The sequence below is a fragment of the Carassius gibelio genome, chromosome A21 (genome assembly GCF_023724105.1).
Source record: "Carassius gibelio isolate Cgi1373 ecotype wild population from Czech Republic chromosome A21, carGib1.2-hapl.c, whole genome shotgun sequence".
Taxonomy (NCBI): domain Eukaryota; kingdom Metazoa; phylum Chordata; class Actinopteri; order Cypriniformes; family Cyprinidae; genus Carassius; species Carassius gibelio.
This window is the reverse complement of record NC_068391.1, coordinates 1331575-1348248: the sequence shown is the minus strand read 5'-3', so window position 1 is coordinate 1348248 and position 16674 is coordinate 1331575. Positions and strand designations below refer to the sequence as shown.

The 16674-nt window shown below is 36.5% G+C and overlaps 1 protein-coding gene across 11 annotated transcripts in view; it reads right to left on the bottom strand.

The window, feature by feature from the left end:
• Positions 1-228: 228 nt before the first annotated feature.
• LOC127941565 (alpha-adducin) overlaps positions 229-16674 on the bottom strand; it is a 190907-nt gene continuing 174461 nt past the window's right edge. The window contains exons 2-17 of one of the 11 annotated variants that reach the window (XM_052536758.1): positions 14426-14627; positions 14158-14320; positions 12422-12573; positions 12268-12348; positions 12030-12179; positions 10669-10812; positions 10404-10502; positions 10032-10205; positions 9722-9964; positions 6400-6495; positions 5833-5922; positions 4989-5145; positions 4399-4611; positions 3041-3100; positions 2191-2224; positions 229-1246 (exon numbers count right to left, since the gene is read on the bottom strand). In XM_052536758.1, the coding sequence (XP_052392718.1) occupies position 1246; positions 2191-2224; positions 3041-3100; positions 4399-4611; positions 4989-5145; positions 5833-5922; positions 6400-6495; positions 9722-9964; positions 10032-10205; positions 10404-10502; positions 10669-10812; positions 12030-12179; positions 12268-12348; positions 12422-12573; positions 14158-14320; positions 14426-14620 (2052 nt within the window). In that variant the 5' untranslated portion in view covers positions 14621-14627 and the 3' untranslated portion in view covers positions 229-1245. Of the gene's footprint in view, positions 1247-2189; positions 2225-3040; positions 3101-4398; positions 4663-4988; positions 5146-5832; positions 5923-6399; positions 6496-9628; positions 9965-10031; positions 10206-10403; positions 10503-10668; positions 10813-12029; positions 12180-12267; positions 12349-12421; positions 12574-14157; positions 14321-14425; positions 14628-16674 lie in introns of those variants that run through there. The other 10 variants (XM_052536756.1, XM_052536754.1, XM_052536751.1 and 7 more) reach the window with 10 other exon arrangements.

Genomic DNA, 16674 nt, shown 5'->3' with positions numbered 1-16674 from the left:
AATGTAAGTATTTGTTGTCCTAAATGTATACGGATTATAATAAATGTTAAATGGTATATGATTTTCATGATTTTATTTTTGTAATGAGGATATTAGACTATTTACAGTATATGCATTCATGGTCTAATAAATGGGTTACTTTATGCTTGTTTTTTCTTCTAAATTTGGGCTGTAATATAAATCTAATGCTTCTTTGTGAGATTCACTCAGAGATGCTGGATCCAGACGTCCGTTTTTGAAGATTATTACTTTATTATTCAGGACTGTTGAGTAAATATTTTAACAGTGTTTGTACGAATCATCATCATCATCATCATCATCATCATCATCATCAGCTGTTCACACAAGACATTCAATAGTGTCATTTACAACAAAACTAAACCACCTACAGCTAAAAAAAACAACTAAAAATGAATATATAAAAGCAAAAAGAAGTCACTCGTTTTAATTCAGGACGAAAGTCACAGCTAGTTTTAAAACAATCTTTTCATGTGTTTTTTTTTTTGTGTGTGTTACAACAGGAAATCATTTAGTCCAAAAAAAAAAAAAAAAAATTTAATTCTTAATGAGTAAAATTTTTCAATATGGCTTTATTTTCATTGCTATTAAACACATTTCTCTCGAGGCGTTTAAAGATGCGATCTGAAACTGGTGAACATGCAGCATAGCAAAGATTCCCGTTAAACACCAGGAGGAAGTCTTTCATTAATTCATTTCCTCGAACAGTAACATCGGATACATTTGCGACGATACATTGTAGTGGTTTATAAAAACAGACGTGTTGAAGATGCTTAACGAGACGCACTTTAAAGTGCACTTCAGCAAGCATTTATTAAAAGAATAAAAACGATCTTTAGAGGCTTTAATTAAAAAAAGATTGATACGCTAAATGTGAACATGGTACAAAAACAAATCGATTTCGACCGCGTTATTGCCGGAGAAAAGCTTCCTCACTGGGTTTCAGACTTCTTTTTGTTTTTCTTAAGGAACGACGGGGTGTGAAACTTTTTCTTCTTTGACGGGGATTTGTTGGACGATTCGTCGCTGCCCTGATCACCAGCCACGTCTTCCCCTGTCACAGGCTCCTCCCCTTCTGACTTAGGGGCGGGGTCTGTCTCCTCGGGGGCGGGGTCTTCTGCAGGGAGGGCGGAGTCTTCGAAGACATCGTCGGGGGTCAGATCGGGGAGGTTCTGTTTTAAAGTGGCGTCGTCACTCTCGTCTTTAAACGTCTGCTCCTGCTGTCTCTCTGTGGAGGTAACAGGAATCATTTATAAGGAAGTATTTTTAATACATTAATCAAGATTTGTATTGCATTGATTTTGACAGAACAAGACTATAACATTCATCTATTCATTGTTACACCTTAAGTTTAATGCAGTAAACGACAACCAATCAATTCCAGACGTAACAAGAAACTGCAAATATTTGAATGCATTTTAACTTTGGTCACAACTGCTTATAATGCTTTATAACATACATTCCTTTTTGCATTAAAACTGAAAAATACTTCTTTTTTTTTTACTTTCTCTTATGATTAAAAAAAATTACATTAAAATTTCTAAAAATTAAAAATTTTCTATACATTTTTTTTCAAGTAAATATTAAGTTGGGTTTTTTTTTACATTTTATTTAAAACAACTTAAAACTATTTAAATCTGTGTCATATTACATCAAAGCAAAACTTGTTCAAATCAGTCAGTTAAATGTTATTTTAAGGATTTCTATTTATTTGTTACATTTATTAACCTCCTCCTTGTATGAATTTATGTGGTTGTTTTTTACTTGAAATTATACAAATTTAAAATGTTATTTTATGGAATTCTATCTATTTAAAAAAAGTCATAACATTCTATTGACCTCCTCCTTATGTGACTTATTTTTATTTACTTTTTTTGTCTTCTTTTGAGTGGTGACATTACTGAAAAGTAAAATTAACTAATAATGTAAAACTCTATACGATTAACATCCAATCAAATCTGGATAAAAATCATTCACATTATACAAGCTAAATGTGTTTCGTGCCGTTTGCGGTGTACATCTCTACTGGAGCGGATCATCCCTCACAACAGATGAAGCCCAGAGGAACATGACAGAAGATGAGAGTTCGACAGCAGAGGAGTGAGCTGAAGGCGTGCAGCGGGACAGAAGAATCAAGCGTGTGTGTGTGTGTGTGTGTGGTGGGGTACTTACTATGGTAACAGGTACTCTTTTGCATTTCCATCTCCTGATTGTGATGCAGCCACGAAGAAGAAAAAGCACAAGTAGAGAGAGAATGAATGTCTATGCAGATCAAATCAAAGCCACTGCGTTAAATTAGAAAGAAACTAACAGAAACCCTGAAGAGAGACACAGAGCACTGGAAGTAAAGAACGGTGCTGAGCCATTCTTAAAGACCCCAGAGAAATGAGCATGAAGAATGAACGAGGACATTTAAGACAGACGATGCATTTCTGAGAATGGATTACACCTGAATTAAAGAAAAAATTATATTCAATTTAACTGTTTTACATGTTTTTTTTTTTAAAAGGCATATAATATAAATATATACTATTGGCCTATTATTATTAAAATAATTCTCATTAATTATTGGCATCAATGTCAAAAAGGTGAAAATGTTGGTGCATACCCAGATATAAAGCACTGTTTATTATATAATCTCAACATAACAGCTCCTATTTTTATCAAGTGGGTGTAATCCACAGTAATAAAGACCAAGAGGGTAGAATAAAACCGAAAAAAAAAATTTGATTCCTAAAAAAAAAAAAAAAAAAAAAAAAAAAAAAAATTTACTTTTTTTTTTTTTTACCCGAGCTTTAAAATTATTCTTAAGAATAATTTTTTTTTTTGTCATTTATCTTCCATTAAAATCAGCTGTCATGCTAACATCAGTGTCAAGCCAGATTCTTGTATAATTATGAGGGTAAACAAAAACAAAACATGAATGCATACCCTTTGGTCTGTTATTACACACAGTGATAAATGTCTAAAAGTGTTAAGTACCGAACAGAGACACACATTAGTCATTAGTGTGGGCTCGTACCTTCCTCCACACGCACAGGTGAGCTCAGAGCATTCTCCTCTTCAGTCTCCGGTGTCTGATCTACAGAGAACACAAGCATCTTACAGATCAGAAACCTGCTCAAATACACCCATCTGGCATCAAAACACCAGAAACATTTCAAGGAAGTAAGGGACATGCTGCAAAAGTGGATAATACCAAAGCCCTCATAGACACGGACTGAAGGGGAAGAAAACCAGTGCAATGCATGTGAATATGATCAAATGTGTCAAACTGAGCCGAGTAATGCACTCTTTCAGGAGACAGAAGCATAAACAGTGATCAAATATATCAGCAATGATTCAATACAGATCTGATAACATCTAACTCAATCACCATGAACTAAACCCCAAAAAACTAACAAACATTTTATTTCAGTTAGTTGCCAGGGCCACATTTACATAATAAAACAAAAAAAAGAATAAAAAAATACATTTAATAAAATATAGAAACATAAAATTACTAAAATAAACAAAAATAAAACAAAAATAAAATAAAAATAATATATAAATAATATATATATATATATATATATATATATATATATATATGTGTGTGTGTGTGTGTGTGTGTGTGTGTGTGTGTGTGTGTGTGTGTGTGTGTGTGTGTGTAAAACCAAAATGACAAACACATAAATGATTAAAATTAACTAAAATCAATAATTTAAAAATAAACACTAATTTAAAGTATTAATAAAAATATTAAAGATACTAAAAACAATAAAATGAAAATAGATCCAGCATATTACTAAAAACCATTATAGTATACTGATGATACTTCAAATTGACAAACAAAATTAACAAAAATAAACAAAATGATTTATAAAATTAAAAATGGATTATATAAATTTAATACCAAATCAAAATATTTAAAACAGTATATTAATGATAGAAGAAAAACAATTTTCTGAATAGATTATATAAATTTGATTCTTTCCGATTTAATAAAATCATATGATAACAGTATATTATAGTTTATTGATATAACCTTATAACAGTAATGTTTCATTGCATTATAAAGTAAAAAGGAAAACCACCGAAGCACCATGAAACAAAGAGACGGAGTTTCACCAACAGCACATCAACATTGAGTCGAAACCGGTTCAGATTCAGAGACGCTCCAGACAGGTTTAATAAAGAGCATCATTCCCACTTCAGAGGACAGCGAGGAGCCCGCGGGGGAGCTTCAGTGCAGGACCGAGACTGTAGTGGGTGGGATGGATACAGACAGGTGTACTGGACCACCAAGGTTCAAAACCAGGGACAGCGAGAGGCAGGAAGAAAGAAAGAGCCCAGTGAAGTGAGAGTGAACCCAGAGAGAGCTGCTTCCACAGGAGATACCTGCAGACGGCTCACACTCATCACAGCCCAGAGCTCGGAGCACGGCCGAGTGGAACTCCTTGTGAGGGGATCCTGGAGGATCTACAGGGCTGTCCCGACCCGACTCCGTCCCCCGGCTGGGGATTGTGGAGGGCGGGGGGGTCGCAGTGGCCTGTGGATCATCGTTGTCCTGTGTGGATGTGACGTCTGGAGTCTGGACTCCTTCGACCTGTGCTGAATGCAGTACAACAGTTTCTCTCCAGACCAGAGGAGGGCGCTGGAGGACTGCGCAGGATTCACGCACAATATATCCAAAACTTGGCACAAAAAGCTCATTTGTTTGGCCGACATTACTTGTGCTCATACAATTGCTCAGATTAAAAATAAAGAATAATTATCAACTTTAACACAGAAAACTGTTTTTACAAATTGTAATAATATTTCACATTTTAACTGTATTTTTGATCAAATAAATGCAGCCTTGGCGAGCAATAAATACACTTTTGAGGATGCATATAAACATATATATCTCATCACAGCTCATTGTTTGCATCCGCATCAGTTTCTGTGAGGAGAAGTGTGTTGATTGGACAGTATTTGTGTGCTTTTACCTTCTGTTCCTCTCTGTTTGAGCTCCACTTCCTTGCGATACTCGTCCAGCTCCTGGTCTGTGAGCTTGTTGAAGGGGTTGGGTCCAGTTTTACTGACCACGACGCGAGGTTGGTACTCCTTCTCAATGATGGCTTTAGACGCGGTCACTAGCTCCCCCTGCAGGACAACAGAGGATAGAGACAAGCACAGGTTCAGCGGTGTACATTCACAACAGAAAATCAAGAGTTAAAGAGTTCAACAGGGTGTCATCCAATAAGAGGCTGGACCTGACGCACACTTAAATCTGTATTCACCTTTTATTATAAAACCATTGTTATTTCTGCTGGAACGCAAAATCCCAGCACAGAGCTTATTAAAAAAAAATTATAATAAAATAAAAATAAATAAACAAACACTTTTAACTTGTTTTAAAAAAATAAATATTTTTAGGGGGAAAATCAACAAAGGAAAAATAACTTCCAGAACTACTAAAAATAAATAAATAATTAATTACTTTTAATAAAACTCAAGATGGTAATACATTGGCAGCTAGGGTCAGCAAACATCATGAGAGACATGCAGAATTATTATTGCATGTGTTAAGAGTAATTCCACAACAGTATCATCCTGTTAAGTTTCGATTATAATCAATGAATCCAACAAAATGGAAGAAAAAGGGCAAACATGGCACTGCAAACCAATCAAAATGAATGAAAATGGACCCAGCTGTGGCTTACTGGTCGTGTGCTGTTCTCACGTCCCATAGAGTCACTCTCTGGGGTCAAGAGACACAGTTCAAGGTTTACACACACGGGAACAGAACGTGCTGGATCTAATGGGAAGAGGAGAAGTGTGAGGACTCACCTGGACATAGGAGCGGTCAACTACGGCACCTGTGAGCACCTGCGACTGTGGACCTGCCGTCTTTTTGTCCTGCAGGTTCTGCTCACGGATCTGAGGACGGAAAAAACACGGTCAATACAATTAGAGAAATAGTTCATTCAGAAATTAGAGTTTGCTGAAAATGTTTTGATATTTGGAGAAATGTAGCATTGCATCAGTAAAAAAAAATAAAAAAAAAAGAAATCCAGCCACTTATTAGTTTAGATCTGTTTAAACGCTGCTTGATTTCTCTCCTGATTCAGACCAGAACACTTTTTCACTGGAGGAAGTGTTATTATGGATTATAGACACTATGTGTTTGAGTTAAAATCATCTTAATGCTGGATGTGTTTCAGGTTTTGTCTTCTCCAGATGTTCACTGAAGGACTGGAGTGCTGTGGATTATTGTGATGTTTTTATCAGACTCTCATTCTGACGGCACCCATTCACTGCAGAGCATCCGTTGATGACACACTGATGCAATCCTACATTTCTGGGAGAACCATTCCTGTGTTGTCATCAGTGAAATGTCTTAAATCTACACGATACCTTGTTGCGCATCTCTTGGACCTCTTTGGGGTTGGTGTTCAGCGGGACGAACTGATTGGCCACAGCAGCCTGCCGGAGACTGTCCTCCTTAGTCCACTGAAATCATCAAAGCAGAGACATTAAAAATCAACCAAAACTAAAGAAAACCTCAAATAAAAACTCAAATTAAAAATACAAATGGTGCAATCATGCCCCTCAAACACAAACATAACTGGTCAATTATAATAGTCCACTGAGCAACGCACCAATGATGATGTACAATTTGCTTCGGGTAATTTAAAAACTCCTCGTGCGTCACAATAACACACAAATTATGAATTCAAAAAGTCAAATTCTTATCTTAAGATAAACTTAATATTACACCACTTGGAATCTGTATGTATTGCCAATCACCACATTATAAATTTGATTATACATCTCTATAATCTATATTTAACATCAGTGAAATAGCAGCCACTATCCTCATCATCATTGATTCTGCTGTTGGGCGTATAGTAAGGAGAGAAAAGGCTAAAAGAAAAGAAAGAAGAGCACAGATAGAGAACAACAGAATATTTAAGAGGATGATGGATCATGAGGGAAGAGGGTGTGAGGTGGAGATAGAAGCTGTTCTCGTGATTAGAAAACCCCTTCAGCTAGTGTAACAGGACCACACCACAGACTGTATGAAAACATGGACGTAGTGTCCGTGACGGCACCCATAGGTTTCCAAAGAGAGTTTTTTTAAACCAAAAGTGGGCGGAATGGGGCGGAGCCATCTTGGTGGCGCGTCACCGTGCGTCAAAAATAGGCAAAAAGGCGGGAGCTAGTTGCTGAAGCCACACCCACCTATCAATCCACCTGTCACTCAAGTGGCCACGCCCTTAACAATGCAGAACTTTAAGGCTTAATATAATTAAACGGATGAGTTATTAAAAATATACACCCCCCTCACAGTTGTAATGAAGGGCAAAATTAGCTATTTAGACCAAAATATGTTTTTGCACCAAGCTGTAAACATGTTTTTCCCTGCTGTAAAGTTGCGTATTTTAACATGGGGAGTCTATGGGATTGACTCTCTTTTGCAGCCAGCCTCAAGCGGCCGGCCGATGAATTACAGTTTTAGTCACTTCTGTATGGACCGCTCGGACCACACACACACACACACACACACACACACACACACAGGTTTCAGCTTAAAGTTTGAGAGGTTTCCTCAAAGCTCTGATGCATGGAGTTAATGGACTTTAAATTACAAATAAAGATGTCCAGATGGTCAGCAAGTACTAAATATTTTCAAAGCGAAGCTAGTTGGCGTTTGGTCTGGGTAAGAACAGCATGAGTTACTTGCCTTAACCAAAATGATATAAAGCTTTAATCACGGAACCAAAAGTGATGGAGAATCGGGGCACATGGGATGAACAGGTAAACATGAAATACTCACTGATCACGATTAGAGCCCCACAACACAACACGCTCTCCCCAAACTAGAGACAATCGTTCGGAGAGTTAACAACCGCTCATCAACCAAGGCTTCTCCTTTTGTTTTTTGGATCATGATTTTGACATTTGAAAGTTATAACACATTCATGCACGGGAAGAGTTCAAGAAAATGTCAATCCAATTCAGGAGAAAGACCAGGAAACTCATTACACAAAGAACAGAAATTAAAAAGCCAACACAAATGTTTTGAAGAACATGGAGTCATCAAAAGCCAAGCAACATCATAAGCAGACCAGAAAAACCTCTGATATTTCCTTAAAATCTGATTGAGTTATTCTCTTGGCAGTATTTTAATATAAAACACTACATCTAGAGACTATTATCTTAAAAAATATAGTCATATAAATATGCTAAATTCACTTAAAAGCTTCTGAAGCCAGACATGAAGACTGGCTTTTTACTAAAAAGCATAAAAGTCTGTACTGTAAGTCTACTGTAGTGAAAACAAACGGCTCTCTTAAAATTCATTCTGAAAAAGCTCTGAAGAGACGTTAAATGGAGTTAACAGATCCATTAAAACGCTTACAAAAGATGCGAAATAAAGCAATAACTGAAACAAACAACAACAGAAACGGGGGAAAACCAATAGCAGCTGCTGAAGGGATTAGCCACACCCACTTTACACATGCCACGCCCTCCTGGTCCTCCAGGGGAACACCCACAATGCATCTGATCAACCATGCAACACAGCATGCACTGAGCAGCTGGAAAGAACCCCGACACGGTCTGTTTCGGTCCATTTTGATATTTTGGCTGTTCACAACTGGTCCAAGATACACTTTTATGTTTTCGGTTTTTATCACTTTATCTGTGCGCATCTGTAGATTTCAATTTCAGTGTTTTCTTTCTCCAGTCTAGTAACACTTACACCAAAATTTACAGTTGTACTCCTATATCTTTATTCTGAAGGTTTTTACTGAAGGGATTTTTTTTTCTTTTTTTTTGGCTCGACAGTATTTTCTGATTCATGTAATGATGAAAAAAAGCTAAATCCAAAATCCCCTCAATAAACAGCTTCAACTAATAACTCAACAAATTTAAATGAACCTGGCTTTATCCAATCCTCAGATTTCGGTTATGGAAATTAATGCAAATTAGAGAATATTTCATTAGATAATGCCTAATTTGTGTTGCATATTTAAAAACTGCATTTCTATTAAAATACTATTACAGTTTTTAATAATATTTATAATTAATATTTTGTGTTTTCATTAAAATTTTAGCAATCTTTTTGTGCATTTTGTCATTTTTAATAGTTTTTATATATATATATATATATATATATATATATATATATATATATATATATATATATATATATATATATATATATATATATATATATATATATATCTTTATATTTTTTATAAATTTTTATGTTCGTTATAGTAGCTTCAAGAAATGTCAACCAGCTAAAATAAAATATTTTCAAGTTTTTTAAATAGTTTATTTTAAATGTGACTTATTTCAAGCAACGTATTTTACATTTTTGCTAACTATAATAACCCATGATGGTGTTATCCATTCATTTTTTAAATAAGGTTAATTAAGAGTAAATTAAAGGTAAATAAATGTTAGCTCTGCCTTAAGAAATCAGCCGCCCAAAACACTGGAGAGGAAGAAAAACACACCCAAAACTCCTTAAATGAGTGTTTTGTGTGCCTCGGTGTCGGGGTGCTAACCAGCTGCCCTCGCTAGCTCTGTAGCGCTACGTTTCTGAACTATGAACAATAAGGTTGGCACAGACCAAGCAGTTGGTAATACAGCTTGGCACGCAGACACCGGACGAGAGAGACTGCAGCAAGGGTTTGACGTGATCGTGTGTAATGTTCGTCCACACCTTAGTCTTCGCCTTGGGGCTAGCGCTGCCCTCCTGCCCCTCTTCTGCAGATTCGGAGGCTAGCCAGCGAGTCTTGTCCCGCGGCTGCCGCTGGAAGCTGTGCTTTAACGGGGAGCGCACACCCGAGTCACTGTCCTCGGCGTACGAGTAACCCGTGGCTGAAGGGGGAGTCTCAACATCACTGTACTTCTTTGCTTTATCACGCAGCGCAGGGCAGCGGTACGGATAACCCGTCCTGTATCCCTGCAGAGAGAGACGCACGTCACATCTCGAATCAAACACAGAGAGAAGAGTCTGACCTCTGACCTACCAGATTATCCAGCATCCTCATCATAGCCTCAAACTCCTGCTCCCCGATCTGCCACTTGGGGTGTGAGCTGGACCCGTCTCCGAGCGGCTCGAGGTGCGGAGGACGGGATTTATACTTGCTCGGGTCCAACATTATTAGGTTGTTAGGACCTCCTGCGCTGGCGAGGGTGCGCACCTGTAATTTCAGACCACAAAACATTAGCGTCCAGCTACACAGCTTCAGCTCGACTCAGATCTCTCCTGATTGTGATCGAGTAAAGGTCAGAGTAAGGTCAGTGATATCTCCAGATGAACTCTTCCTGGACGGAAGCAGCTCAGCTTTACTTGATTCTCCATCAATCATGTTTTAGAGTATGTTTAAGTGGAGGGTTACCTGAATCTCGCAGGCTGTGACCAGGTTGTGAATGTAGTAAAACGCCTCTTCGACTGTTTCTCCGACAGACACCAGACCGTGATTCCTCAAAATCAACACCTGAACACACAAACCATTATAAATTCCAACTAAATATACTCAACCTCTTTAATATCCAGTCTGTTTTCACAGTGATCGTCAGACCTTTTTGAGTTTGTTTTGGACATGCATTTGATTCATCACTTTCTGGCATTGTGTTTTAACATCAGATGTGTATTTGTGGTACCTTGCTCTTGGGCCCCAGGTTCTTCTGTATGAGGACGCTCTCCTCCTCGTCCACCAGGATACCGTGGTAATCGTGGTATGAAACCTCGCCCAGAGACAGAGCCTCGGGGGAAATGGGCAGCAGACCACACTTCATTGCAGACACCTGGAACGCAGAATATTAAACTCTTAATATGACTAAATCAGACGAAATTAAAATAAAACATCAAATGTTGCACTTAAATAAATGCAGTTTGTACTATTTATGCTCTTATTTTATTGAATAAAATATTTTATAGTAGAATATTTCGAGGTGCATTTGATGTCTCATTTCATTTTAATGAACTTTAAAATCAATAAAAAGAAATACAATGAGAGATTAAGAGTGCAAAATACTTATAATTCATTGCAACATTTATGGCCTACATTTTTTTTTTCTATAAAAAAATAAAATAATATATTTTCTTATTTCCTATAATATTACAAAATGTAACTACTGTATTTTGAGGCAAATTTTGTCTTATTTCATATTAATAAAGTTTAATAAATTATTAATTAAAATACATGTTTAAATAAATAGTGCAAACTTTATTTATTGCAAATTTATTTATATTCTTATTTCATTGTATTTTATTTAAATATACATTTTATATATATTTAATACATTAATTTTGATGTGCATTTTTTCGATGTCTCATTTGATTTTAATGAACTTTAATAAATTCATGAATAAATACATTTTGCACTATTTATTTATTATATATAATATTTCATAATTTAATTTTGTCCACTAATACACGTCTGTTAAATAATAAATGAATTAAAAAAGTAATTCTGTTAGTTGCCAAGGCAAAATTTCTAACTTCTGTTAAGTTTAAGTTGAATTACTAAGGTAACTAAAATATAACAGTAAAATAATGACAAAAACTGAAAAAAATGTAAGATTAAAATTAAAAATAGAAAAAATATTTCAAAATATTTAATGTCTAATTTTGATAAACTCAATTTAATAAATGTGCTCATTTCATTGTATTTTTATTCATTCATTCATTTCTTAATTTGTTTATTAATCCAAAATGAGACAAAATACACCTCAAAATATAATAACAGACAAAAGTACATTATTAAATATTTTAAAGTGTATTTGAAAATCTGGAATCTGAGGGAGCAAAAAAAATCTAAATATTGAGAAAATCATCTTTAGAGTAGTTCAAATGAACACTTAGCAATGCATATAACAAATAAAAAATTAAGTTTTGATATATTTACGTGATATATCGTGATATATTCATGGAATATATTACTTTTACCCCATACAATGTTTTTTTTGGCTATTGCTACAAATATAATATCATAAAATGTAAATGATGATATAATTGTTACCGCGGCGCCAGCGGCTGTGTGGATGTGCACGATGCACTTGACGTCGGGTCGAGCAGCGTAGATGGAGGAGTGGAGGGTGAATCCGGCCTGATTTACTCCCAGATTAGTGCTGCCTCGGTCCACGATCTCCCCCTGCAGGTCAACCTTCACCTGAGGACACACACAATCCTGCTCAATACAGAAGAAACACACTGCAGGATAATGTCTGTCAGCCGTTATCATCTGAAGGCCGGGTTACCAAACTGGAGGCAGTGACTTCACTGTACAGAAGCCCGAAAGGCACAATCAGAAAACGCTCCTGTTCAGAGTTGAGCCGGACCTGAGGAGACACAGGAAGAGAGGTTTGACTGGAGTTCTCACATGTAACGTGTATGTATTTGTGACACGCTCACCGTCAGGTGGTTGTAGATGAGCTGAGACCAGCTGAAGAGGTCGGTCAGGCGGTAAAATGCAGCGAGTTTACAGCGCAAGAGCTTCTCTCCTTTCTCATAAGCGATGGAGTCTGAACCTCTCAGATCATTCACTGGAGTCACCATCCCCAAACCTGAACACACACACACACACACACACACACAGAGAGACACAGACGGACACACACACAGAGAGAGACACACACAGAGAGAGAAACACACACACACACACACACACACACAGAGAAACACAGACAGACACAGAAAGAGACACACACAGTATTTAAATTCAGCATTTCTAATTTTAATTGTTTAAATTGAACAACAATATATTTTTAAAATGTATATTTCAATCTAGTATTTTAAAATCACATTAAAAAAAATAACAAATAAAAAAAACTAAAAATAACTAAAATAAAAATGGAATATATATAAATAATTTATATATATATAAATTAGTGCTGCAACAACGCGTCGACGTCATCGTCAACTACAAAAATACGTCGACGTGCGTGAAATGCGTCGACGCGTCACACTGTTTGTTTACATCTCGCGTAATGGGATACTGGGAATGGAGAAAGTTGCATTCTATCACAAAAACAGAGACCACTGTTATCAAAAGTATAGGAATACTTTAAACAGAGGACAAATAAAATGGCTCGTTGTTCCCTTTGCAAAACCGATATGGTGAACCACGGCAGCACAACTGCGATGCACGAGCACCTCAGAGGAACACATCTTGGCACTCTCCGGTGTTACGGTTTAACTGGTTACCGCGTGATCTGGTGACCAACTTCCTGCTTCAGGTCTGATATTCTTGCTTTGCGGCATTCTGAAAAGTTGAGATGTTTTTAACTCGATGCGGTGCGGACACGCCTGGAAAAAAAAAAAGAGTGCGTCGCGACCGTGCCGCTTTCATTAAGAGCGCACTTATTGCGCGCCTATATTGGAAATGACGTGATATGTGAACGGCCCCTGAAAAGACGGCGCGCCGCGAGACAACAGTCACAAACCACCGAGCTACCCCGAATCAGCTCCAGATCTCTGGAAACCAAGCTAAACCACAGCAGAACCCTGACTACATTTTATGGTTTGTGATTCTAAAGAACATTTCATGACGTCTCAGACAACTGTAAATTTATGGCTACTGTGGTTTAATTATAAACGCTATCATAAACTCATATTTACCATAGTAAAATAATTTTCTTTTCCTCTTATTTTATACTGTAAAAACTTCAACCACATTGGTTGAAAATGAATAAAGGTTGAAATATTATATTAGAAGTTGTACTTATATTTTTTTTAAAGTTCTCCAAAGGATTCATTAGCTAATTAAAAAAAGAACATTAGATTAATTATTTATTGTAATAAAAATAATCGTTAGATTAGTCGACAGAAAAAATTATCGTTAGTTGCAGCTCTTATATATATATATATATATTTTTTTTTTTTTATATAATATTTAATGGTTCCATCTTTCTCTCTTCTAATTATATTCTTTATCACAAACTGACACTATTTATTTACTGCTTGTTTTCTTCAAATCTAGCTTCTCTAATCTTTTTGCATTCTATCTATTTGTTTTCTTTTTATTTATTATACAATTAACAAAGGGTCTCCAACACTAGCTTGCTTTATTCCTTTTCTATTTTATCGGTTTTCTTCTTATTTATTATATGATTTAAACCCTTGCTGTGTGTGCGGTGTTGCACACTCACTCATGTTGAGGGCCGCCATGCCTCCCTGGGGGGCTGCGGGGTACATGGGGGGGGCACTGGTGCTCATGAAGTCAGCGATCTGCTGCAGAGCCAGTAAACTGGTGGGGGTCTTCCCCTTCTTCATCTGATCCTGGATCAGAGACTCCAGCTCGTCACAGAACGCCTGAGACACACAATCACAATCACAACCAGAACCACACGTGTGTGTGTCTGTGACTGTGTGTGTGTGTGTGTGTGTATGTGTGTGTGTGTGTGTGTGTGCTCTTACGGGACTCTGCAGGATCATGGAGACTCTCTTGCGCTGCTCCATCATGTTGAAGTCCTGCCGCAGGTCTGGTGCCATGTTCCTCTCTCTCTGGTACTCCGGGCTGCTCTCGTCCACACGGTCGAAGTAGCGCTCCTTATGAGGGGGGTTAGTGGGCGGGGGGGCCGTCACCACCCCTGCTCCAGAGTCTCCGTTCATCACACACCTGCAGCACAGGTCAAAGGTCAGCAGGGATTTTGCATACTTCAGCTATGCACTAAAAACTTCAGTTGTGATGCAAAACACATATTATCTGATGCTCATTTGATTTTGAAGTGAAATTTGATCCGGATGTGAGACTGAAGCACTTTAAAACAGTTTAACGGCATGAGAGACAGAACACTGCACAGTGAGTGGTTATAACGGCCCGTTTACTGTCGAGCGCTCTGGACATAATGCACTTTCTCCATCCATTGAGCAGAGTCGTTGGGGGGGGGGGGGAAGGGGGGGGGAGCTTTTAGTTTTTAGCGAGCTTTTAGTTTTTAGTTTAAATCTATTTATTTTTTAAATCTATAATGCTTATAGTTTGAACCTGTATATTTTGTAATGTACATGCATATATAAGTATGCAATCATTAAAATAATATATCAACATCATTTATCATATTTTATTTTACAGTACAACTACAGCAAAATTACAAGACTAATATTTAAATGTTGTCTCTTTTTAAAAGGTTAAATTAGCTTTAATTTTGGTGAAAACTGCAGGACGCCCTTCCAGTGTCTCTTTGGTTTGGTTTATAGACATTTCTCCATACAAGTTTATGTCACGTCTTCACACATTTTTCGGTTGATTTTAGCATTAGTTTAGTAAACAGATCAGTTAAAGCAATGCTTTTGTTTCTTTGCCTGAAATTGGCAGAAATGGACAGAGATGGAAAAGGAAACTTTTGGTGCATCCCTAAATAAAATACGACAGACAGAAATTATGTTTATAGCTCAGAGGTTTATTTTAGCGTTACATTAAGCTCGGCACATGTTTCAAGAGCACAGAGATGCAGTTGCTATGGAAACAAAACATGTTTCCGTGGAAACCGGGAGGATTATGTAACAGTATTCGGTCACTTGTGTCATGTTTTCTGCCCACTCACTGAAACATGAACGGGAAGATCTGCTTCTTCAACATCTATGGTTTTAATATCTCTGACTTCTTACGGCTTCTCAGCTTCTGAGGTCACTTTGGGTTTCAGGTCAACAAGTTAAAAGTCTAAACGGATGTGTATTATCCTTAAAATTCCTACAAATGCCAAGGAGAGAATGAGAAATGGTTTACGCCGTTTACTCAAAAGTGATTTCTCACCAAAAAAATGATTTCTCACCAGGGTTATTATGGTTAAAAATAAATAGTGTGATTTAAATTTAACTGAAATAATATAAAATGACAATTTTATTTAATTTAAGCTGAAGCTAAGTTTCTTAAAAGTTTAGCTTAAAGTACAAAAAATAACTAAAACAAATAAAAAAAATCTAAATTAATAATATGTAATTCTGGGATCTGGTAGAGCTTGTGTGTCTGGTGAATGTCTTGAGTCTGACAGCTGCCAGGAGTTCAGCGGCATGTGTGTGTGTCTTATCACAAACTCATGAGGAACTTCCTCATTGACCTAGTTTTCAGAAGAGAAGTGTGTGAATTATCTCAGCCGTAACACTACACAGATGTGAGGGAGGGTGTGGAGCACCGCGTGTGTGTGTGTGTGTGTTTCTGTAAGATCGAGCTGCTGCACGAGTGTTTATGTTGGTGCGATCTTAAGTGAAATGCTTGGAAAGTGACGTTAAGTTTTAACATTCAAAGATTTAGATTTACAGTCTATAGACAAATAACCAAAATTTACCTCAAGCCAGACATCAATCCTCTTAAATACCTAATTAAAACTTATATTCATCAGCCCAGAGATTTACTTTATTCATACCCCAAGGTTAAAATTCACTTTATAGCAAAACATAACATAAGAAATGCATGCAAAAATATATGTATAATAATAATAATAATAATAATAATATAAGAGGAAAAAAAATCTACAAAATATAATTATCACGTTATTTTTTGTAAAAATAAAAATAAATAACCTGTATAATATATCCAAGTTTAACAACATAACATATAATAATAATATAATATATTTTATAATTATAATGCCAAAATAAATTGACTGCTATAAATTAGAGACACTAAAGTTGTGCAGAAAATCATAAAAATTTCAGCCAATGCAGTT